General features: G+C 39.0%; 1 protein-coding gene across 5 annotated transcripts in view; it reads right to left on the reverse strand.

Annotated features, from left to right (window-relative positions):
- The window catches only part of RhoGDI (rho GDP-dissociation inhibitor), a 78,942-nt gene that overhangs the window by 43,445 nt on the left and 8,873 nt on the right, over positions 1–26,624 (reverse strand). For all 5 annotated transcript variants that reach the window (XM_067149685.2, XM_067149684.2, XM_067149686.2 and 2 more), the window contains one exon: positions 24,287–24,485. In XM_067149685.2, coding sequence (XP_067005786.1) covers positions 24,287–24,479 — 193 coding nt within the window. In that variant the 5' untranslated portion in view covers positions 24,480–24,485. The remainder of the gene's footprint in view (positions 1–24,286; positions 24,486–26,624) is intronic.

Below are 26,624 nucleotides of genomic sequence, written 5' to 3' on the forward strand. Positions count from 1 at the left end.
GTTTCAAAACTTTCCCTCTTCTACTTGAGTGGCTCGAAGCAATGTTGTCTAATAGAGGTCTCAGAAATTTTCATTGTAGAAAAACAGCTAGTTTGTCGTGTTTACACTTTCTACACTTAATTTTACTGTTGAAGATGTCTTTCGAAAAAAATCGTACACTTTTTAGTAACTCTCTTCGGGGCAAGTACTGTGTAGCGGAGGTGACAAATTCCGTCATTCACTGCATAAGTGCCACAGACGATGATTTTCGGTACCTGAGGGCTCCTTGATCTTGAAAACGAATAAGACCCAATGATGGACTTTGAATAGCTGGAGAAGAGATATGTTCTAAACAGCCTGTACAGTCTGTTAGTTCTTTCGCCACACGAACCATAATGTCATTGTATTCCGCTTGGCGTCTTAGGTAGCTGAAGAAGAGCTCGATGTCATCGCTTGTTAGGTTCCTCGTCAATGCATAATGCAAATGTATACTTATGAGGTATTTTACGCAGGCCACAGTGGATTGGGTAGTCAAGATCTATGCCTGATACATTTCCCTCATGAATCTTTTTTATTTCTCTGAATGCATTTGAATTTTCTTAATATAATGACAAACCAAAAACCAAACCCCATGGCACTACAGCCTTTGAAGGGCCTTGGCCTACCAAGCGACCGCTGCTCAGCCCGAAGACCTGCAGATTACCAGGTGTCGCGTGGTCAAAACGACGAATCCTCTCTGCCGTTATTCTGGGCTTTCTATACGGGGGCCGGCATCTCACCTCAATTCATATCACGTAGGATGAGTGGACCTCGAATCAGCCCTCAAGTCCAAGTAAAAATCCCTGACCTGGCCGGGAATCGAACCCGGGTCCTGCGGGTAAGAGGCAGGCATGCTACCCCTACACCACGAGGCCGGCTCCTTAATATAAGACAGGAAATCATTAATTAACCAACTGAGGCGTTCATCTTCAGTACTAAAAGAAGTTCGTTTGTTCTCATTCCTGGATATGTTCCATGTGAGGTGTTGCAGACGTCATGCGCATCGAACAATTTCATAAAATGCTCCATAAAACAAATGATTTATTTTAAACTCTATTTAATGCTCTCAGGACAAACCACCTCCATACTTTTCAAATCAGAGAATGCTCCGGGGGGAAATACAATACGATATTTTTAGCTCGTGCTACATTCATTTTCTCCAAATTTGTTGGGCAAATTATTTTTCTGGTTGGTTTCCTAATTTAAAATTTCTGAGTTTGAAGAGGCCTCTCAAATGATCGCCGGTCACGGTAGCAATGTTTACAAAGAAGTCCCTTGACAAATTTTGGGATCGCCTTGATTCTTATGACGTAACTCGGATCAAAACTTAGGAATCTAATTTCATCAGGTGGAAGTCGTATCTCATGCGTAATGCTTCCTCTGCATAATGTTTCGAACATTGAACATTCACTGGAAACTTGTGAAACGAAATTCCACTACCTTTAATTTCTCGTGAATAAACCATGACTGGAACTGCGAATACTTAACATCAGACGAATGCATAATACATTCACAACCAACTCAGTTAATAAACACGTTTAAAGGCGCGAACCTGGTAGACAGGGGGCAAGAAAGCGACCCTAGCGGCCCGGCACTGAACTTCAGTGTGACCACTTCGATAGCGTTTTGAGGGCTCTATTTCCAGGCCTTGTATTATAACGTAGGCAACGGTATTAAATATGTTCCTTTCTTATCGACTGCTCGACTTTGTGGCATATGGAAACTGATTGGCGTCTGACCTGCGGTTCCTATAAGGGAGATCAAATATTCCTTCTCAATCACACAGCGATGAAAATGGTTGAAATCATTCGTCATTTTTTTAACATAACGTTGTTCTCCATCGAAGAGAAAGTCCATTTCTCTTCATAAAATTAATCAAGCCTCGGCTAACCTTCAAATCCGAGACACTGATTCCATGTGTCGCGGCTATTTCTCATTCTTTAAAATACAGCATTTCGTGAGAAACAGCTTATCCAACATCACGTAACAAAATCATATATTTAAGCAGATAATCCTCTACATGCCGAAACTTGCCGCTTTTTGGTCCGCGAAAACTTTGAGACTTGGCCACTTGTGCACTTCTGTTATCGCGGTAGTGCACGTTCCATTTCGACGCTGAATACTTGCTGCCCGCTGCCCCATTCCCTATGTTGCGGCGTAACTGATCACCACGAGTTTGTATGACGCAGTATTACTCCAATACTGTGGAATGACACAATTTTGATACCCGAAACACTCGTAAAACTAGTGCAGTGGGATTTCCTGACGGCTAATAACAGCACGTTGCCCTCTGTTTGGCATCTGGAAAGTCTCTGGAGCTAAGTGATGGATGTTCGAAGTTGTGGGTACGTCAAATACGTGAACATCTTTCTCCACTTTGGACCCAAAAATATTGGGATGAGTAAATTATGCAAGGGCGTTAATTACGCGAGAAAATATGGTAGTTTCCTTTATCAGACTGTAAAATGGACGGAAATTTATAGGTATCTCTGAACACTTGGAGGTACCGTTTGTTATATTTTTTGGCCATAACAAGAAAAGAAAACGCCAGAAACCGTCACCGACACAACTCCCTTAAAATAATTCAACTCGTTACAATTATCCACTTAAATACGCTAAACTACCACACACAAAACAATTAAATATGTCCCATACATTATTAACATACGACTTTGACAGAGGGAGAAAGCATAGAAATGCACGAAAAAACACGTGGCCTAAACTCCGACGAAATCACGCACAGAAACGATGTTAACAGTGCGCGAACAACACAACAAACTCATGTTTTCGTCCCGATTAACTGAGTTGTTAGCGCGCCCTTGCTTGCAGGACAATGGCCGCCCCGAATCCCCAGCTGAACAAAGCGCACACGCTGCTGTGGTGAACGGGAAACGATACACGAAGGCGACGGAAGAAAGACTCACGAAATAAAGTATCGAATAAACACGCTTGAAAATGAGGTTTCGTAAATTACACAAGCACATAAGAACTTATCCTTTATTCTAGGGGAAGAGTATTTGCCGTACTAGAGGTTATATTAGTCAAAAATCGGAAGTAAAAATAAATCGGAAGAAGAGTTAAAAACCGGAAAGTTTCCGGGTAAATAGGAAGGGTTGGCAGATATGGGAAGGGCATTCAGCCTTAAACATCAGGCCAATACCAAAATTATCCAGGATGGTTCCAGAGACCCGAGAAATACATGAATCAGCTGCAGAAAAAGGCTGTTTCTGTCACTAAACGGCCAGTTTGCAGAGAAAGATTCTTACTGGGGCATCTAAAATAAGAGACTTTTTGAACTGAATTCTAATACAAGTAGAAGATTTTGATTACACAGCATTTTAAAAAATCAGATTAATGAAAACAGGATGCAGGATTGGACATGGAGATCAGTAAAAGGATGCAACTGGGAAATTAACTCACCAGAGTGGGAGGAACTTGATCTGGAAGAAGGAAGTGTAAGAGGTGATGGACAAGATGCATTTACTTACCATGACAGACTTATGCACAGAAACCTTGACAAAAAAAAACAGGCAAGTAAAATCCATGCAAGTGAGACAGAATTTTTAAGCAGAATACAAAAAAAAAAAAGGACACAGTAAGAAAACTGGATGTCAGGAAGGAAATTGATGTAGATTTTTTATTTATTTATTGTATGGCTTTCATGCCAGGCGTATCCGAGGACATGTTCAGCTCATTATTGAGGCTGTTAAAAACCAGTCAACAAAGGACAAGGTAGTCTTGCTGGCATGGAAAGAACGTGTCAAGCGAGTCTTTCCAGAGAACAAAAGACTCCTCTAAAGAAATTGTGCCTTTCTATTCTTATCAAATTATGTTAAGGCAAGGCGAGATGAATTATTGGCATTTTTTCTTATTTTTTTTCAATTGTCTGATCAGTGCTGGGAAGGCATTTCTGTGAAGGTTGAGACTGTAGGGTTAGTCAGTCAGGGCTAAGATATCTTCACCTTGAAGATATGTCAGGACAAGACAGCTTTCTTTTCAAGCAGTTTCTCTGGACGACCTTGATACATACGAGTACAGGGATGAACTCAATATGTTACATGTGTAAATATTCCTGATCATACCTTTCCACTGCAAGTACATGTAACCCAAAGTGGGAAACAAGATTCAAAACAGTCAGTCGCCCCATGACCGTCACAACATTATATAATGTGTATTTCACTTAAAAGTGAAAGCTCCTGTGAACTTTCTAAACGAAAGTCAAATATTTTGACAAACTCTTTGTTTTGTGTCCTCGCTTGAGTGGCAGATGCAAGGTTGCCTGTACTGTTACGGACTGAGGTTAGGATACTAACTACCAACATTTATAAGGTCATTAGTGCTGGATTGTCAAAAAAAAAAAGTAATGACACCAAGCTTTCCGGCTTTGTTAAAATAAAAGTCATGTAATGGAGTGCATGGTCCAGGGGGTCTCCAAAGTGATGCTCCCCACATATGAAAGACTAGCAATGTTCAAAATGGTATTCATGAGTTTTAATCAACGAAACACAAACGGGGGCGATGGATAGTATTCTGACCAGCGGTAGGAGTCCATCTACAGGGGGTCTTCAATGACCCCGATGTTTCCCAACTTCAGCATCTACATGGCATGTTCTAAATGTTAATGACGGGTATTTCAGCTGGTAATAATAAAACGGAGGGAAAAATTATGTATGATTTAGAGTTTATGCCCCAATCGGAAGTCGTCGAGCAGTTTTAAAACTTTTCCTGATGACGATTCACAGGAATTCCTTCCAAATGGTGAATGTTTTGAAATGATTCATTTACACAAGAACAAGGGGATGCCAACAACAATAATTCCTCCTCAAATGCAGTAGAATGATAGAACCAATATGACTTGAGTACTTCAGCGACCTTTCTGAGGGTTAGTATAATCACCTAAAAACTGTTGTATGATGCCATTTCTAAGTCCTTATTAGTTCTTAAAAAAACTACAAAAGTAACAACTCGAACAACAAAAGGAACTCAAACTGAGGAAACTGTGACGCTGCCGTCAAGAAATTACAAGGGTCCAACATTCCAAATTCCAACAATACAGAGTATACAGAGTGTCTATCTTAACAGCTATTGGAAATAATATAATACTATATTGAATTTGTAACGAGCATGTTTACAAATGCCATCCCAGCAGTGTAGGGGTAGCATGCCTGACTCTTACTCGGAGGCCCCAAGTTTGATTCCCAGCCAGGTCAGGGATTTTTACCTGAATCTGAGGGCTGGTTCCAGGTCCACTCAGCCTAAGTGATTGCAATTGAGGAGTTATCTGATGCTGAGATAGCGGCCCCAGTTTAGAGAGTTAAAAATAACTGCCGAAAGGATTCATCATGCTGACCACTTAACACCTCGTAATCTGCAGGCCTTCGGGCTGAGCAGTGGTCGCCTGGTAGGTTATGGCCCACTGAGGCTGTTGCGCCATGGGGAGGGGGATGTTTACAAAAGTTTTACATAGAAATCCACATTGGTGGGGGACAACAGTTTTAGGAACTTCTTTATACAAATTGATAGCTACGTGACCCAAACTGCAAGGAGAACTAAATTTATTAGGAAGAATGGATTGGGAAAAGTGTCTGCTAATCAGAGATTTCCTATTCTTAAAATAGTTGTGCAAGAACTAGAACAACTTCCCCACCAGACTCACTATGCATTTCATCATCCAAACCTCAGATAAAATATCTACACTGAATTGCAGAAGAGATTAACTGGTTTTTAAAACCTGCAGTATTTTGAGGAATGTGCTGAACGGTGATCTGAAGGATACATAACACTACAAGGGAAAATTGGACGATGCGTAGTATTTTACTCTGCTTGGATATTAAAAAATCTTGCCTAATGTAACTGAACACAGAGGAAACCTGAATGATTATGTGCCGAACCAAGGCTGTCTTGGTGATACACTTCCTTTATTCCTACTTCTCCTTGACTGTCGTCGCCATTAGCGATAACATTACTCGAATATGACTTGAAACTTAAAATTTCTCATTGAAGATGGCGCTCTAGCCATCTGTGTTTATACACAGTCTCTTTGACACAGCCTGTCTCACTCTCCGAGTGTTGGGTTGGTCTGCCCGTGACGCCAACAATGGAGGGATTGAAAGTGTAAACAAACGGATTTAAAATGTGCTTCTTGATCTACGAATTGCTATTATCGTGGATTTACTTATTTCAAGGCTCAGTTCTCTGCTGGGAGTTATTTTGATTGAGGTAAATATTTCGAGACTTCTGATTGCTGCTCCCAGGTATTCATTTTATTTCATGTTACATGCCAGTTACAAGAACGGTTCTGTGTTATTGTATTTCGGTAGTCTTTTATCACCTGTCTTTGCAGGCTCTTAATATTGTGTGTGTGTTTTAAATTTTTCTTTCTTTGTGTGCACACACGCGAGAACAGAGTGGTATTTACCTGTCTGTCTGTTTAGGCCTGTGTGTTTGTGGGTTTTGAGACAATGCATTTCTGTTTACTCATCGTTTGGAATCATGGCTGAGCATTGGTATATTGTGTTATTTGACGCTACGGGGTTTAAACCATGTTTGTCCACATGAGGCAATTTGGATGTCCCGTGTAGCGGATCGACGAATGTTGTGATTGCTACGATTATATTTGGATTAGCCTTGCCTATTTTTGCGGCGGTCCAGCATTGTATCTGCGGTGTTCGAACCAAGCTCATGAGCCCACGATATCCCTCACTGTGCTGTGCGAAAGTACACGTCGCGTGCCTTTACACTCCGGCCTGATCTGGGTCGATTTTATATTGGGTCTCTCTTCTTGTTCATACGTGTGTGTGTGTGTGTGCGCGCGCGCCTGTGCTGTCTGCCTGTGTACGGTCTATAGTACTCTCCGTATCTCGTAATTTTATTTTTTCTTTCTTTTTCTTTTATTTTTCATTTTAGTTGGCCGGTTTGGGCCATGTGTAGTGTGCTATTTTATATTTCTAGGCCGTTATTTGCTCCATTGCCGGCGATTAGTTTTTGTTTTTTGTAACTGTGGCAACACCTTTTTTTCTTTTGCGTCTGCTCCTTTGGGAGGCTGTGCTTTGGCATTGTTGTTGTGACGCGCTAGCATCAAGTGGACGCTCGCTTGGAGCGTGGATGCTAACTGTTGATATGTGCACGGTCCGCATTAGCGTGACTGTATAATCCCTTTCGTGATTCCATTTTCTGATTCCTTCGATAACATGTTTCACATCACATTATTTTTCTGAAATGAATTTGTAATTTTATGTGGCCATACGGAAGCGAGTAGTGCGATCGTGTGTACTGTCGCCGTGTTACACGAAACTTACTATGTCATTGAACGGGATACTACTTGATGTTCCATTTTTCTACAGTTATGTAAATAACTTTTAATGCAGCCTCACATTTTTGTTTACATTTTAATATTATGTGTGTTTATAATAAACCCCAGTTTCTTTGATCCATTCTTTTATTCATGGGGGTTACGGGTTCTTGCCTTTCTGTTCTTTCGCTCCCCTTTTGTCTACGCACGGGTCCAGCTCCGAACTGTTTGAGTTCGTTCCAGTCCATCCACGGCAATTTATTAAGAGAGGTAAGTATCTGCGCGTATATGTCGTGTACTGTGTTGAGGAGTTACGGTAGCAGGGAAGGGGGTGGTAGAATTATCATCACCATCTACAGAAATAAAGTCGTAAGGCACATGGGTGTGTACATTCATTACAAGAGCAAAATTTCCCTATAATTAATTGTTTCACACATGATACTGATCTTCTAAAGGATTTTTCCCTTTGGTGTCAATCTATCTTTCTGTCTGTTTCTGTGTTCCTAAAACTGGAAAACTGCTGGACATATTTCAACCAAACTAAACTAGGATCAGAAAGTATAGACTCACCCATGAGTTTTCACTTACCATGAAAGATAGGGGCTATTTGTTGAAAATCAACATGGAAATACCTATGTTTTTAGATCTAACTAGTTTTGTTACACATTTCACTAGATTTTCCTTTACATTGATCATTCACAGGGAGCTAGAAACACAATCACAACATCTTACAAAGGGCACTAGGAAAGTTTTGCAATACGCAAAAACAGTTTGCTGGTCACCCCTATTATGGCGAGGGATGAAAACCGGTCTAGAAGACAGCAAGGCACAACCTTCAAACCAGTTGGGATTGAAAGCAAGTTAAGATGTCAGTGTGGTCTAAAGGTGAATATCATGCAATTATCCCCTATAATTTTGCTCGTGGATTAACTGTTGACCAGTGCCTGGAGGAAATGACTCCTGTGCTGGGGAAAGACTGTCCACATCGGACAACAATTTTCCGCTGGTACAAAGAGTTCCAGAAGGGAAATTTTTGGGTTGAAGACGATTCTTGTTCTGGGCGACCGTCTGAATCAGTGACTGAGGAAAACATTGAAGCTGTGAGGAAAATGTTGCAGCAAGAGAGGCAGTTGACATATCGGCAGGTAGAAGAGAGCCTCTACATCCCTGAAACCAGCTATTCATTCAATTCTACACGACCATCTCCATGTTAGAAAGGTTTGTTCCCTTTGGGTGCCCCATTCACTTTAGAAAAACAAAGGGCACATCGAGTGAAATGGTGCCGATAAATGGTAAACCAGTTTGAAAATGGGACTTCGCGTAATGTCAATAGCATCGTTACAGGTAACGAAACTTGTCTTTATTATTACAATGTCCCAACAAAATCCCAGAACAAGGTGTGGCTGCTTGAAGATGAGGGTACTCCTGTGACTGTGTGAAAGTCAAGGTCAGTGAAGAAAAGGATGATTGCAGTATTCTTCAATAAACGGAGCATCCTGACTCTGGTTGTGCTAGAAACACAAAGGACAGTTACTGCGAAGTAGTACAGTGAGACTTGTCTGCCTCAGGTCATACAGGCTCTCAAGCTGCTCCATACAAGGTCACGGCTCAACACTTGGCTCTTGCATCACGACAATGTTCCAGTACATCGTGCTAATGTAACAATGGATTTTCTTGCCAGATCAGGCTTGACTGTGCTTGATCACCCTCCATACAGTCCTGATCTTGCCCCATGTGACTTCTCACTCTTCCCAGAAGTGAAGACGAAGCTGAAAGGGCGGCATTTTACATCCGACAAGGAGCTTCTGGCAGCATGGGATCAAGAGAGTGAAAATGTAACCGAAGAAAAGTGGCAGAGTCGGTTTAGTGACTGGTTTTGACGTATGGAGAAGTGTATTGAGTGTGGTGGAAATTATGTTGAAAAAGTCTAACGCGTTCACTCACATTGCAAAACTTTCCTAGTACCCTTTGTAAGCAATCACACAACCTGTTCATTAATGTGTTCACCCTTTGCTTTGATTACTGCTTTAGAGATGCGTAGCATTCTAGCTGTTAATTTTTCCAAAGTCTCGGTATTTATACATCCCCATGTTTCTAACAGACAATGCCAGAACCCATCCACACTGCCTGTCAAGATTTCCTGTCAAGATTTTCCCACCAAAGTTCAATAGGTGACAGATCGGGTGATTGAGGATGCCAGGCCATTAACTCATTGGGCTCAAGCCACGGAACCATTCCGTGCTTCGTCTCAGTGGACCAAACGCCGGACCACGGAACTGTTCCGTTGTCTCATTTTACTACATAATTCAACTTTCCCTCAAGAGATGGCAGAGTGAGTTGCATTTGTGATTTGTGTAGGGACTCTTTCTGTGCAATGTTATATGCTCTTTGCTTATATATATCGACAGTGTGCTTGGTAATATTAGTTTGAAGTGGGGTATCTCTAGCTTTGAGATTCGCTTGTAAACAAGATGGCTGCCACTATAGAACTGATAGTTACCGATATATAACCTCCTTTAGGAAGTAATGATGATTAGGAATGCAATTTTTTCAGTGAAATTAGTAGTAATATTAGTACTAGTGTGAGAAACACTCCTGAAGAACAAATAGATGTGGAAATTGAAGAGGAAGTGCAAAGAGAAAACTGTGTTACAGCTCAGCAGGCGGGCTGAGTACGGCCCTGTGATGCTAATAAAATAAAATGTTTTACAGTATTCCTTGTTCCACAGTTTGTGGTATGAAAGCCTTTTGTTTTCATGTATATTTAAATCTTTAATGGTCTTGTAAGTAAGAAATTTCTCACGATATGAAGTGACACTATATTCCCTCCAAAATAATCCCAGCGCCAATGCAGTTTCAATCCAACAAATATGCAGGGCTCAATGGGTTAATTCCAATTTTCCTTCAGCTTGTTTCCTTTCCAGATACTGCTTGCACAAATGAGAGGTGTATTTAGGATCATTGTCCTGCTGTAGAACAAATCCTTCACCAATCAGCTTCATTCCAGATAGCACGGCATTGCGCGAAAGGATACGGTGATATTGTTTCTTTTCCAGTATTCCCTCTACTTTCACCAAATCATCAACCTTATTATTTTCAAAACACCCCCACACCATCATATATCCTCCTCCATGCTTCAGACGGAATTATGCAGGATTCCATAACCCTTTCACCAGGGCAGCGACGAACATATTGGCAACGATTGGAAACGAATTTTTCAAATTTAGATTCATCCGTCCCAAACACCCTTTTCAATTGCTCAGCGGTCCAGTTAGCATGCATTTTGGCCCATTGTAGCCTTTTCTACTTGTGTACAATTTTCAACAATGGTTTCCGTGCTGCTACGCGACCAAACAATCTCGCCTCAAGCAGATGATTTTTCACTGTTGTCACAGACACAGGCTATTCTCTTGTTTTATTTATCTCTGAGCAAATATCTACCACTGTACGCCTTCTGTCACGTTTGCTGAGGATTAATACGGTTATCTTCAATTTTAGAAGTCTTCCTTGGACGTCCATTGTGTGGTCGATCTTCATGACTACCCATTTCCTCTCTGCGTTTCACTGCTCTGAATGGTGCAGTCTGAAATTTTCAAATTTTCCACAATTTTTAGGTTTGACCACCCAATTTTTTTATACGCACAAGCCTTGGCTCTGTTTTCTTGGGTTATATTGGCCTTCTTCCCCATATTCGATTGTTTGATGTGTGTTGTTACCGGAGTTATGTCCAGATAACAACAACATTTTACAGTTCCAGTTTCCCAGGTACTGTTGGAGAGCCTCTTCCATTCTGTCTTATTGAGATACGTTCTGGTGTTAATGATGTCCTCCAGTGTCCTTCCCCGATCTGCAATGTCCATCCAGTAGGTTCTTGGTCTTCCCACTATCCGTTTCCCTACCACACGTCGCTCCAAGTTAACATATGCTGTCCTTGTTTGCTCCATCCTCAATACATGCCCAAACCACCTCAGTCTGGACATGCTGATCCGATCTAACAATGATGTAACAATCCCAGTTTCCTTCCTAACCACATAATTCCTCAACTTGTCCAGTTTGGTTTTTTGAATTGTGGACCTAAGGAACTTCATCTCGGATGTCTGCAGCCTTGATGAGTCTTTCTTAGTGAGGGTGCAGGTTTCAATACCATAGGTTAAGACTGGTACGAAGTACTGATTGAACATCACCAGCTTTGATTTTATTGGTACTTTGGGATCCCAGAGGAGTGTTCGTACTTGTGCACAGATAATAACAATGTAGAAAAACAATCTGGTACAGAGATTAACATAACTGCTCAGAATAACTTCTGTAGGCTAACTGTCGACTTCCAAGACAGCGAGGAAACAAGAAGGACAAGTAATCACATGAGAGAGGCATGTTTATTACCTGGGAAAGGGCTGGAAGTTATCCAGGTAGAAGCAAGCAGTAAGAGCTGGGGACCATAAATCTGTCAACTTCTTTGAAAAAAAAAATCAAATAAAATCTTGCAATATGCACAGAAATAGTTTTGTGGAAGTGCTGAAAGAATCCATACATAAGTAACAGAACTAAAGTACCACTTATCACACAGAAAACAATTTTTTTTTAATTATTCATTTTCGTAGGCGAGTTTAAACCTTTCGACGCTAGTGTATATATTTGTAATCTACTCAATCAGGATTGTATTATCAGGAGCATTATGATGGAATTAGGGTTTATATAACTTTGTTAACATTAGTTCTATCAAAGAACTATAGGTGTTATTTCTGTTCGTTTAGGCCATCATATTTATCTTACAATGGATAATAATGGAGGTGCTTACTAAAAATTTGATTTAGTCCAAGTTCTGTGGGACACCTGGTGCATGTCTATTCAAAGTGGGCTTACGGGAAGAACTAAAGAACCATTTTTGCTCTTTTCGATAGAGCAGATAAGAAAGGAGGCATCATCAACAATGGGTTTCAGGATTCCTCACTCACAGCACCACATCAGTGGTCAAACAACAATATGTAAATGAGACCCAGGGAGAATTTTGCACAACTTTGGACCAGGAACTGTACTATACTATAATTTCAGAAATGCTCCTCATTCTGTCTTGACTTTGTTCAGCTTTATCGTACATACTTCATGTTACTGCCACGTGCTTTTGGAGAAAAATATTTTAACGTGCCGTATTAAACGTGTAAATAGAACCATATAACTTGGCATAAATTCATGGAGGAAACTTTTAGTCCATTGCAAATTCCCATGTGAAGAACGGGTACAATTGCTGGTATTTAACACTAGAACTGGCAATGTTAAATTCTGTACCGGCAGCCATTTTGTGTGATATTTACCTACCAAGTGAATTCCTATTTTCATCCTATTGTGAACTATGTTCCAAGGAACTGTTGCATATCATTGAAAAGTTAAAACACCACAGATTAAGATGGTAATGTTAATTTTTCTGTGAAGATTGATTTAAAAAAAAAAAAGGAGACTTGAAAATGGTGGAATTTCATGAGCAATATCAAAATTCTAACAACCTAAAATGCAAGATGAAACATTAAAGAAAAAATCCAAGATATGCAAAATGATGGACATATATGTACATAATATGTGTGAATGTTTCAAATCTATGCAATAATATTTGTTTGATTGATAACAAAAAAAACTCGGGGGGGGGGGGGGGGGGTGTAAATCTGGACCATGTGCTGGTGGCAGGTACTTGAACACTGTCTCATCCCTTTTACTCATCAATCATTTCCCAACTCCAGTTTCCCGGGTGTGGTGTACAAGCGCTCGCCATCGCCTTCTGTCTTCATACATCTTCTGATCCAGTACATCCTCTCATTTGTATCCTCTCTCCTCCACATCTGATCTTACAGTCTCTATCCAACGTTTTCCTGGTCTTTCCTGTGGTCTTCGTCCTACGAGATTAGGGTCGAAATATTTTCTGGTAGGTCTTTCCCTGTTCATTCTCATTATGTGCCCATACCACTGAAGTCTGCGTTTCTTCGACACTGATAATAGGCACCTCAATACCAGCAACTTTCCTGTTCACTTCATTTCTGATCTTGTCCTTTCTGGTTGTTTGGTTCATGGTTCTAATGAATCTCATTTCAGCTGTTTGGATTCTACTGAAGTCTTTGTTTAGTAGGGTACATGTCTCTAAACCATACGTGAGGATTAGTACGAAGTAAGTGTGGTACGATTGTTTTCGCTTTCTGTGGTATTTTGCAGTCCCAGAGGAGATTTCTGACTTGACTGTAGAAGTTTGATGTTTTCTGTGTTCTGAGTATTTCCTGCCTAACAGTGTTGTCTTTCGATATTGTGCTTCCGGGGTACTTGAAGTGGGAAGCTGATTTGATTTCTGCTCCTTCCAGAAATATATTTGAGCTTGTTCCTTCCCTGTTGATGGTCCTTTCCACTGTCTTTGTTTTGCTCATCTTCAGTCCAAAATTTTTGAATGTGTTGTTCCATTCATTAAGTTTCTTCTGAACTTCAGCTTCTGTCTCTCCCCATAAAAGCACATCAGCAAATACCAGGGCATTTGGTTCACTGTCCATTTTCTTGATAGATTTGATGACCTTGTCCATTACTATTATGAACAGGAGTGGTGACAGAACACTTCCTTGCTGAACACCTCTCTCTGTTTCAAACCATTTTGATCGTTTGTTGCCTATCTGGACACAGCTGTAGCACTTCTGGTATAGCATCTTGACTTTGTCAATTAAGTACTTTGGCACCTTTAGGTCTTCCAGACATTCCCATATCTTGTTTCGAGGAACACTATCGTACACTTTTTCAACGTCCACAAATGCAATCACAAGATTTCTTCCGTATTCCCAGTACTTTTCTGTCAGCATCTTTACTGCAAAGATAAGATCCACAGTACTTCGACCTTTCCTGAACCCGTGTTGTTCTTCCTCAAGCAAAGGTTCCACTATCTTCCCAAGTCTTGTTTCTATGATCTTTTCCAGCAGCTTCAGTGAGTGGAACAACAGCGCGATGCCTCTGTAATTTCCACATTTCCGTCGGTTGCCCTTTTTGAACAGTGGGATGATGACTCCTTTACTCCAATCTTCTGGAAATTTGTTACTTTCCCAAATCACTGATAACACTCTATATAGCCAATTCAAGCCTGGTATTCCAGCTGCATTTATCATGTCTGAGCTGAGATCATCAAAGCCTGGGTACTTCCCATTTCACATGCTCTTTAGTGCTGTTTCTACCTCAAGCCATGTTAATGGGTATTTGTTGTTTTTGGCTTCATCTACACTACAATCATTGGTGGTGGTGTTGCCTCCATCTCCATTTAACAGCATGTTGAAGTACTTCATTTCATCCCTGATCCCTTCCTCTGTATTAAGCTACCATCATCTGTTTCCAGTGCAAGGATGTTTATATTTTCATTTCTTTTACTGTTTACTATTTTTTATACTGTAGTAGTTTCCTACTTCCTTGACAGTCTTCCTCTATCCTTGTAGTAAAGTCATCCCAGCACCTTTCCTTTTCTTCCTGGATCAGTTTTTTTACAGCCAGTTTCTTTTTCCGGTATTCCTGTGCTAGATGTTCAATTTCTAATTCATTTTGTCTATCATCTGTTTTCTGTTTGTCGAGGTCTAATTTTCTTTTCAGTAGATTTCTATCTTTTACTGCTGTCTTCACTCGGTCATTCTACCAAGGTGTTTCCTTCTCTTTTGGTGTGGCAATTGTTTTTCCACAAATTTCCATGGCTTCTTTTACAAGGGTTTCTTTGAATAAGGACCATTCTTCTTCTATTCCCCCTTTCTCAGTTTTGGGTAATTTAGCTGTTATCCTTGCTTCATAGTTTCCTTTCTTCTCCATGTCCTTGAACAGCCATGTCGTAATCTTTGGCATTTTCTTTTGTTTAATTTTGGGCACATGAACATCTTTTAGGTCAGCGATTAATAGATTGAAATAATAACATTAAGTTATTTATTAGACCACCTAATCAATACAAAATCGTCTTGGATGATTTACATAAATTTGTTAGCTAATAGTGGGACATGTTTCGCCTTCTCTGAAGGCATCATCAGCCATAGTCTTAACCTTAAATTAAAAATAAGCGTCTAAATAACATGTAGTGATGAAATGAATTTTAAAATCTTGAAGAGATTTGAAGTAAAATAACATTAAAAATAACAATGATGGTTTGAAAATACAATGTGATGAGATACAATAGTGGAAGTATTAACAAAATTAACCTTAGAAGGCTGCTAAAATAAGTACAATGGAATAAAACAGATTGTTAAACAACAAGTAGTAAGATTGCATAAAAGTAAAGTTGATAGTAATGGCGGAACCTAAAAATTAAAATAGGCAAGATTTCTAGAGATATCAAGTTTCTTAAAGATTGCTTGAAATTAGAGTTGGTACCTAAATTTCTCAAATCTTTACAAAGAAAAAGTCATCCCTATTCAAAATCTAATGCCACTCAAAAGAAAGTAAACAACATATGGTTGAAAAATGAAATTAAACTATTATACAAGAAGAAATCTTTACTAAATTTACAATTATATAAGACTCATTTGACCATCTCTCAGAAATTACCCCCACTTGAATGGAGCTCATTTTTAAGGTACACTGACCTCAAACTATCTTACGTATTAGACAAGAAACAGAAAACCCTAAACCTTAAATTACTTAGTCTTCAAGAAAACAAATGTAAAACTCCTGACCAAAATACAAACAACAAAGTGTCCCCTTCCCATTTGACTAACATTCCCACTACAATCAACCTATCTAATGCAACCTTCTCTAACCAAGAATTAAATCTATTAGATAAAGGCATCAAACATAATTGGCCTAATCACAAAAAGGCAGAAGACATCATCACTACCATCGCTGAAACCGAAACTAATATCGATAAACAAATCCCAATTGATAAACAGAATGACGTACGATATGAAGTAAAAAAGAAACTCCCAACTTTAATTAATGAGATAACATCTAATAATAACCACAATGTCTCGAAACAAATTCTAAACCTGAAATCCAAAATCCATAACAACAACGTAGTAATTACAAAAGCAGATAAGGGCAACACCATAGTAATAATGAACAAACAAGATTACATCAATAAAACTGAAACCTTTTTTTCAGACAATACCTATACCTTAATTAACAAAGATCCAACAAACAAAATACAGCGTAACTTAAAGAACCTTCTGAAAAATTCTAACTTCATTTTAAATGATCAAGATTATCAGAAATTAACTGTAATGAACCCAAAATTACCTACAGTCAGATCACTGCCCAAAATTCATAAAAATGATGTCCCCATTCGGCCTATAATTAATAGTATCAATAGTCCTACCTATAAAACCTCTCAATTCCTACACAAATTCCTAAAAAAACACTTCAAATTTCACAACTCCAACCCCATAAAGAACTCGATCGAACTCTGTAATTCCCTAAATAAGTTCAGTCTACAACCAAACCACGTTTTATGTTCTTTTGACATCACCAACATGTATACTAATATCCCTATCAACAACACTATTAACATCATAAAAAACAATCTGTTGAAACATAGCACATTGAGTAGAATCGAAATTGATGAATGGTTAAAATTACTTAATTTCGTTTTAGACAACAACTATTTTACCTTCAATAAGAAAATTTACAAACAAGAAGGTCTAGCGATGGGAGACCCGTTATCTGGAATACTAGCCGACATATACTTAGATAATCTCGAACATAGTAAGATTATTAATAACATCAACGGACTCTGTCTTTGGCATCGCTATGTTGATGATACCATAGCTATCATTGATAAACAAATCAACAACAGCAATAACATACTATCATTCCTCAACAACTTAGATAATAATATTAAATTCACTAAAGAAGATGAGATCAATAACTCTTTGAACTTCTTAGATATCAAAATCACACGAGCATTGAACAAATTCGACTTCCAAATATACAGAAAACCCACCTTTTCTCCAACAACCATAAAAAATGATTCTTTACATCCCAACTCACATAAAAAAGCCACTTATCACAGTTTAATATATAGAGCATTAAAGATCCCTATGTCCTCTACTAATTTAAAGAAAGAATTACTATTCATCAAGGAAATAGCTAAATTCAATGGATTTAACACGAATATGATTGATAAAATCATCAATAAAACCAAACTGAAACTAGCTACCAATTTAACTCCATTAAAACCCGTCAAACCAAAATACGCTAAATTCACGTTCACTAACCATAGCATTTACCCGATAACCAATTCATTAATGAAGCACGAAATAAAAATAGCCTACACAACAAAAAACACTAATCGCAATTTATTCTTCAATCACAACTCTATCAACATCACAGACAATAGTTACTCTGGATCAGGAATATACAGATTGAAATGCTCTACATGTAATTTTTCTTATGTTGGCCAAACTGGCCGCAGCTTCTCTACCAGATACGCCGAGCATTACAATGCCCAAAGACACAACAAATTCTCCGCAATGGCCAACCATATGAGGGACACCGGGCATAAATTCACCACAATAGAACAAGACCTCCATATCCTAAAAAGAGTTGATAAAAGCAAACTCATGACAGAATATGAAAACTTATTTATTTTCCTCGACCAACATTTTAATAAAGATAAAAATCTAAATGACACTATTGATAAAAAAAGCCCCTTGTATGAACAGATTCTTATTTTATTACGAGAATCAACTTCCCTCACCAACAAATTCTTAAAAATCTTCAACCTCACATCAATTAGAGTTCCCACCTCCCCTACAGCCAATATACCCCCCTCCCTTCCCCCCGCCGCTAGTACCTCTAATTCAAATACAACCAATAAACCCATAGCCACACCCACCGGAACATCGCTCCCTCCAATAGCCTTACACCGTTACAACACGCGCAGTAATACACTCTCTTCCTTCCCTCCCACCAATAGCAGCCCCCCTCTAATAGTTACGTCAACGCAAACAGATCCCCCTCCAGCACAAAACTTCAGTTATAACACACGTAGCAAGAAGTCTACTGTTGCAAATACTTCTAACTCATAATATTACAAGCTATCTTTGTCACCGTCAAATGGTAAGTGCATAAGATTCTACTTCAATATTTTTCAAATGTCTTTTCACACAATTCACTCTACGTTTCTTGCTTCCATTTACAGATTCCACTTGTATATGCTTTTTCAACTAGAATATCTACAAACTCACAATTTACAACATTTGAACATCACTTCAAATTTTGAGATGGTCCATAGTGATCCTATTTGAAACTGTTCTTCAACTTCTATTCACCAACTTCATATCCTCAACGTGTTCTACAACTTCACCATATGCATCTGACTTTCATCTTTTTTCTTCAAGATCATGATGAACTTCGGATCTCCCGACTAACTTTGACTTTTACTCTCTCCTCTTTACTTTGATTATATAAGATTTTTCGCCATCGTCAAATTATAACCGCCATTACTATCAACTTTACTTTTATGCAATCTTACTACTTGTTGTTTAACAATCTGTTTTATTCCATTGTACTTATTTTAGCAGCCTTCTAAGGTTAATTTTGTTAATACTTCCACTATTGTATCTCATCACATTGTATTTTCAAACCATCATTGTTATTTTTAATGTTATTTTACTTCAAATCTCTTCAAGATTTTAAAATTCATTTCATCACTACATGTTATTTAGACGCTTATTTTTAATTTAAGGTTAAGACTATGGCTGATGATGCCTTCAGAGAAGGCGAAACATGTCCCACTATTAGCTAACAAATTTATGTAAATCATCCAAGACGATTTTGTATTGATTAGGTGGTCTAATAAATAACTTAATGTTATTATTTCAATCTAATATCATCAATACGGACCAAAAATGATATTTATTACATGTAACAGCGATTAATAGCCGATAGTCGCTATCTAGGCACTCGCTGGGTATGACTAACATCTGTAACATACTGACCCACTTTTCTATCAGTGATGATGAAATCGATCATAGTCTTGAGCTTTCCATCCCAGCTGTATCTCATTTTATGGCTGTCCCTCTTCTGATACCATGTGTTCTGGATGGTTAAGTTGTTTCGCACACAGAAATGAATCAGGTTCTCTCCCTTTTACTATCTGTATAAAAATATATTTCTCTAATATTTCCTTGTTCAAGATCTTTCATCGCTCACAAAATTACCTATGACTTCAAAATCAGAACCATCACTTTCGTCCAGCCAAACACGCAGTTTCTGAGCCGATGGACTTCCATGAGCCATGTTATAACCCATGTGGGTGCATGAACTTAATAAATGTTATTCCAGCAACTATGCTACATACAAGCTAACTAAACCAAAAATATTGTAGACTGAATTTACAACAAAAAAGGGGCACTTTTAACTCCCTCACACACATAATTACAGCCTCAAAATAAGAGTGGTAGCAATAAAAAGTGCAGCACCATTACACAATATGGTTTGGTTCGTATAGCAGCAAGTCACTCACAAAGAAACTTATACAAGGAGATCATTTCATACCTGCCAACTTTTAGAAACCAAAAATAGGAAGATTTTTTAATTCTTGGACTTCATCACATATATTCCACCAAGGTCTACGTGAAAAAAGGTCAGGATAAAAGGCATACTTGTCTACAGTTACGATGCGAATTGACCATTAAATTTAAAATCTTAAACTAAGAAAACATAAAAATGGTTACAAGAAAATGTACCTAATCACTCTCATTTATGACATTAACATACGAATAATATTTGTCACACCGACACGCGCAACAAAATGCATAATACCGTATATTCTCGCGTAATTAACGCACTTTTTTGACGAAAAATACAGGCGAAAACTTCGGATGCGATTCAAGGAAATCGGATATTTACAGATTATTTACAATTCATTTACATTTAAAAGATACTGGTAGATCAAATATAATTCAAACACAATTGGTTCAACCCATTTGCAGTTATCGTCATTTGGCGTAAAATTCCGGCGTGAGATTTTTTCTGAAAAGTCAAATAGGGTACATCAGATAAGTTAGACACGTGGGTTTGAAGTACCGACACTGGAAAACATTCTTCCCATTACGAGCTGACAATACGACCTGAATGACATACCGGCAAAAAAAACCTGTCCAACACGAGAAGGGCCGGGCATAGATGGAGGGACCCTGCTACATTACCCCAAACCGTTCGTATCCAATCTTGTACGAATGACGTGTCTATCCACCTTTTTTTCTTGAATACGAACGTGGATCACTCGCGGAAATTTTGCTTTAGGCATTGTCTTTCGTTTTAGAACAATGTAAGCTGCAAGCTTTCTGCCATCAGCTGTTACAACAAGCATTGCAGTACATCGTTGTTTTTTTTGCTTCCGGTAGCGCGTGCGATAACACTGTACGTTCCTTTCTTATCAATTGTTCGACTTAATGGTATATGGAAACTGATTGGCGTCTGACCTGCGGTTCCTATAAGGGAGATAAAATATTCCTTCACTTTACGCTTCCCAATCACAAAGCGCTGAAAATGGTTGAAATCATTCGTCACTTTTTGGCATAATGTTGTTCTTCGTCGAAGAGAAAGTCCATTTCTCTTCATAAAATTAATTCAGCCTCTGCTAACCTTCAAATACGAGACAATGATTCCACGTGCCGCGGCCATTTCTCATTCTTTAAAATGCAGCATTTTGTGAGAAACGGCTTATCCAACATTGCGTAACAAAATCATATAGTTAAGCAGATAATCCTCTACTTGCGGAAACTTGCCGCTTTTTGGTCCGCGCAATGCTTTGCGAGACTTGTTGGCCGCTTGAAGTGCACTTCTGTTACCGCGGTAGCGCATGTTTCATTTGCACACTGAAAAATTGCTGCCCGCAGCTCTATTCACTATGTTTCGGCGTAACTGATCACCACAAGTTCGTATGATGCAGTATTAATCGAGTACTGTGGACTGACAAACAATTTTGAGATCACATTATGTCCCGTACGCGAAACACTCTTAAAACTAGTGCAGTGGGATTTCCTGCCGGCTAATACAGCACGTTGCCTGTATTTGGAATGCCCGTTTTCGCAATAGGAAGCCTGCAACCTGAGTAGTTGGCATCTTTATTTCGAAACGCATCTGGAGCTGAGTGATGGATCTTCAAAGTTGTGGGTGCGTCGAATTCCACTTTGGACCCAAAAATATTGGGATGTGTAAATTATTCAAGGGCGTCGATTACGGTTCGCGGGAAAATACGGTAGTTTCCTTCAATAGCCGGTAAAATGTACAGAAATTTATAGGCATCTCTGAGCACTTGGAGATAACGTTTGTCATATTTTTTGGCCATAACGAGAAAAGAAAATACCAGAAACGGTCATAGAAATGCAAGGAAAAACACGTGGCCTACAACTCCGACGAAACTACGCACAGAAACGATGTTAACAGCGCACGAACAACACAATAACAAACCCATTCTTTCGTCCCGATTAACTGAGTCGTTAGCGCGCGCTAGCCTCTTGCTTGCAGGACGATTGCCGCCCCGAATCCCCAGCTGTATAAAGCGTACACGCTGCTGTGGTGAGCGGGAAAGACGATACACAAAGGCGACGGACGAAACACTCACGAAATAAAGCATCAAATACGCTTGAAAATTAGGTTTCGTAAATTACACAAGCACATAAGAATTTATCCTTTATTCTAGGGGAAGAGTATTGGCCGTACTAGAGATTATATTAGTCAAAAATCGGAAGAAGTAAAAATAAATCGGAAAATCGGAAGACGAGTTAAAAACCGGAAAGTTTCCGGGTAAATCGGAAGGGTTGGCAGGTATGTCATTTATATGGATGAAAATGAGTAAGAAGCATCTGTAAACTTCTAGGATCACAAGACAAGACATGTCATGTCACGCCATCTGTTAGCGGAACAGTGCTACTAAATGAAGAAATTAAAATGTGTCGAAGAATAGACCCTGCTGCTACAGAAATGTGCAAACAGTCAATTCATCTACCCTCGCCAGTTCTACAGTTAATAAAGCTATATAATTATAGAAGATTTTTTAAATTTCCCTTCCTAAAATAAGGGCGTGGGTATTATTCACATACGCTACCTATAGCGATACCGTAGGTACAGTGAGAATTCCTGTCCCTTAGTTCGTTACCATTACAGTGGAACCTCGATTCTCTGTTTTTGGAGGGACCGCGAAAAAAATCGTACAACATGGGAAAATGGAAAATTCAGGAACGAATGAACCACGGCATCAACAATTTGGCTAAATTTCACAAAAATGAAATATGTATTATAATAATCTTATAAACACTCCTAAACCAAACCAAACTACAGTCCCAATGAACCTTCCGCCTACTAAGCGACCGCTGCTCATCCCGAAAACCTGCAGATTACGAGGTTATACATGGTCAGTGTGACGAATCCTCTCGGTCGTTATTCCTGGCTCTCTAGACCGAGGTCCCCATCTTACCATTCGATGGTTCCTCAATTAAAGGTAATCGCAGAATGAGTGAACCTGGTATCAGCCCTCATATGCAGGGTAAAAGTGCCTTACCTGGCCGGGAATCGAACCCGTTCCCTCTGGGTGAGAGGCAGACAAGTCACATCGCGGGGCTGGCTTCAAACATTAATTACTGGTACGCGACTTAAAAATCTCGAAACTTTACATTCAGTTTTACCGGGGAAACTCAAGTTTCCCCTGAAAACTTATTTTACTTCAGTAACTGGGATCGGCCAAACTTCGAAAAATCTAATACCGGTAACGCCAAGCCAAACAACAATCGACCACAAGTAGTTTTTAATTCTCTAATCTAATAAAATTAAGCACATTAGATACAAATGCACCCAACATAATGGCGAAATCCCTTTCTTTAATCTTCCATTTTAATTTGGTCAAAGGTACGGTACCGGTATACAGCTCGTAGTCAGTTGATGGAAATAGTGTTCCGCGTAAATTAGGCCTACAACGACTTTTAAAGGTTATGTTGAACTCCAGAATATGGTTTCGAATGTAAATATTGATTCTCGAAAATTCTCCAATGCATTATATTCAATTCTGCCAGTCACTAATCACAATCAAATTGGAAAGAGAGAAAAAATATCGTCAAAACTTCAGAAATTACGGTTATTCATGACCTTGAGCTCAGCTGGAAAGCGCGCTCACTGTACAAGTCGGTACGAGTGCGAAATTCTACAAACTTTTTAAATGTAACGTGCGCAAATAAAACGACTGCGGTTTTTATAACATTTTTACACAAAAATATGAAATTCCCAGTCTTATATTAGGACCAAAACAGTAATAGGCAATCCCAAAACCTCCCATGGCTTTATGTACGTAAGGTGCAACATCTGTTCTAATCTCGATAACAATCATATACGATGATATTAAAATACTAAATTTGTATTAAGGAGCAGTTGCGATTTCTGCCTGAAAGCCCAGTGATTACACAATACCCTGAATGAAGTGCCGGAAACCTATTCGGTGATACAATTGAAAAAAAGTAAAAAATATAAACACCTAACCGTGGACATACTGTAGACGTTTTGCAAGTACGAACATTTGACGAAACTTGTTCCGTCTTCAAGTAGAGCTGTCGAAATGCGAAATTCCAGTTTGTTGTGGCCACACTCTGCTTTATGATTTCCGAGGATTCTCTAAACAATACCACCCGAATGCGATGCTAAGATGGTTCCTTATACAAGTTGACCGCCGATGGCTTTTCCAGTACAGTACTTCCTCTAATTATCGCAATGACGAGACGTTAACACCAAGATCCGTCCATTCGTGAGATACAGTTTCTTGAAAAATGCGTGATCGAGGATTTAGCGTTGATGGGACTGAAATTTCTGGACGGTTGATCCGGGAAATCGTTTCTTCGAAGAACGGATAATACGGGATATTTACAATATGATTTAATTGGGATACTCGCGGGACCACGTAATTTGAACGGAGAATAAGGGAAAACGTAGTTTACGGGAACGTATAATCGAGGTTCTACTGTATACTCTATTCAAATTAAGAATTCCATATTAATTACTCACCAATAATAATTTTTCCTTCCTTGGCTTCTCCCAATAGGGCTTCTTTATATTTCTGTAAACTTTCATCTTCTTTATCCGCTTCCAGAATCTCCTCGATAGTCTTTTCTGGAGGAGGTTTGTAATTACTGTCCACCTCTTCTTCAGGAGTGTTGATGTGGAGATTTTCAATTCCTTCTGCTGGAGTATCAGCCATCACTATCTATAGAACACAAAACAACTAAATATTTATGATGCTTTTTTTTTTTTTTTTTTTTTTTTTTAATGCCTACCAACAAAGATAGTCAATGGGGAACATGCAACTACTGGCACTAATGGTGGCAAAACAGTAAGGTAGTCTACAGCCTTTTAACTAATGCACAACTGTGGTGCTGACTGATGCAAAGATTTATGTCTATATAATAGTATTCTGTAACACGTCATTTATATATAGAGGCAATATGGAACGTCCTCGTCATGCTAAATGATACTGTTCTCTCGCGAACTGCCATAACAAACATTATAGCGATCCTGGTATTAAGTTTTTCATGTTCCCATGAAAAGAATACTGAAAAGAGATGACAAAATTGGATATTGCCAGTGAACCGAATGAAATATGTATTGGGAAATATTTAATTCATACATAACTGACCCCTTGAGTCCACGAGCGCCCTGTGCAGGCATGAGTCAGTGCTGCTTTCTGTCTTACGATACGAGAACCAGTTGTTCATGGTATATATCTCGCTTGAAAGACGATGTCTCGACCTTTCATCTGAAATATGTATCGAGTTGATTTGTTTCGTCATAAATATTATTCCCCTCCTTCAGTTTCGTCCTACTGCTTTCGGTCTCACTGAAGCTTCATCAGTCCATGTCACGCACCGCGCTCAGCCGTCGTTTGACTGACAGTAATGTGCTTGAAATATTGTATAATTCAGATGAAAGTTTAGTCGGAAGTAGTAGTGACAGTATGAGCAGCACTGATATTGAAATAGATGCTGTGACAGTGGTAAATTATGACAGTGACGATAAGGAGGAAACAGTACTTGGAAATTTCGTGTAGGAGACTATAGATAATTATACAGCTCAAAGGGAAGTTTTCAGCAGTGAATTATGATACCTAAATACGCTAATAATATTCACTCAGGTCACAGAGATAAATATTGAGCAATTACCTTATCGGGTTCAGCTGGTGAAAGGTTTGTTTACAAAATACGCTCGCTCGAGCGGGGAAAGAAATATTCAAGGCCGGCGCGCATCAGATAATACAGTTCCAAGGTTGCAGGAAAGACATTTTATCAGGAAATTAGCACCAAAGAGTGAGAAATCCAAACCTCAGAGACGTATCGTGTGTTCAAAACATGACGAAAAGAAGAAGACAGTGTACTGCTGCCAGGAGAGTGACATGGGTCTTTGTCTCGAAGAGTGCTTCGAACACTATAACACGGAACTAAATTACTAACGAAATGTGAAACAATTATGTAATTATCTGCATGTACTTAGTTCTGTCATAAGGAATTCCAAATTTCGTGAATATCGGGCTACTCATACTTGTAGGAAGCTCTTTAAATGGATGCGACGCTGAGGGGTTAAGAGGGCAGGGGAGGGGGAAGAGTCCACAGAGCAGTATTATTAGACCTTTATGTTTTCTTATATGATAAGAGTAAAGGACTGGAATTACAGATAGGGCTATTTGCAAATGATATTAAACTGCATAGAGTAGTAAATGAATTGCAGCATTGTGAGCGACTGCAGGGTGACCTAGACAATATTGAGAGATGGACAGCAGACAATGGTATGATGGTAAACAGTATGAAAAGTCAGGTTGTAAGTTTCATCAAGAGGAAAAGTCCTATCAGTTTTAACCCTTAGCCCTCACATGCTTGCCTCTCCAGCTCCATTTAAAAATCTGCTTATAGAGGGATAAGCAACTGCACAAACGTAAGCGCAGCATATTTATAAAAATCAAATAAAACAAATAAAAATAAATATAATACAAGTATAAGGAATACGGGTTACAGTACACAGGTACAATATTCAGCATTTTTAATCCTGCAATTATCTCAGTCAGTCACATTTTTATCGGTAATTGCACTTTGTGTGGAACTTCTCAAAACACTTGCCAGGATGTAATCCAGGCTTTCTTGTACACGCATTACAGAAAAACAGTCTCAAGTCGTCGTCCCTTCACTTCTCAGTCATTGAAAACTGCAGTCGTTACTTCTCCTTTGTGAACGGCAATAAAGGAAGTGTTAACGACCCTTTAGACCATTTAGCAGCAAAACCTTCTCAATGTTTACATTGGCTTACCAGTTTCATGCACAATTTTCCATCAACCAGTCAGTCATGCATAACTGAAAAG

This window comes from Anabrus simplex, chromosome 6 (assembly GCF_040414725.1).
Source record: "Anabrus simplex isolate iqAnaSimp1 chromosome 6, ASM4041472v1, whole genome shotgun sequence".
NCBI classification, from domain to species: Eukaryota; Metazoa; Arthropoda; class Insecta; order Orthoptera; family Tettigoniidae; genus Anabrus; species Anabrus simplex.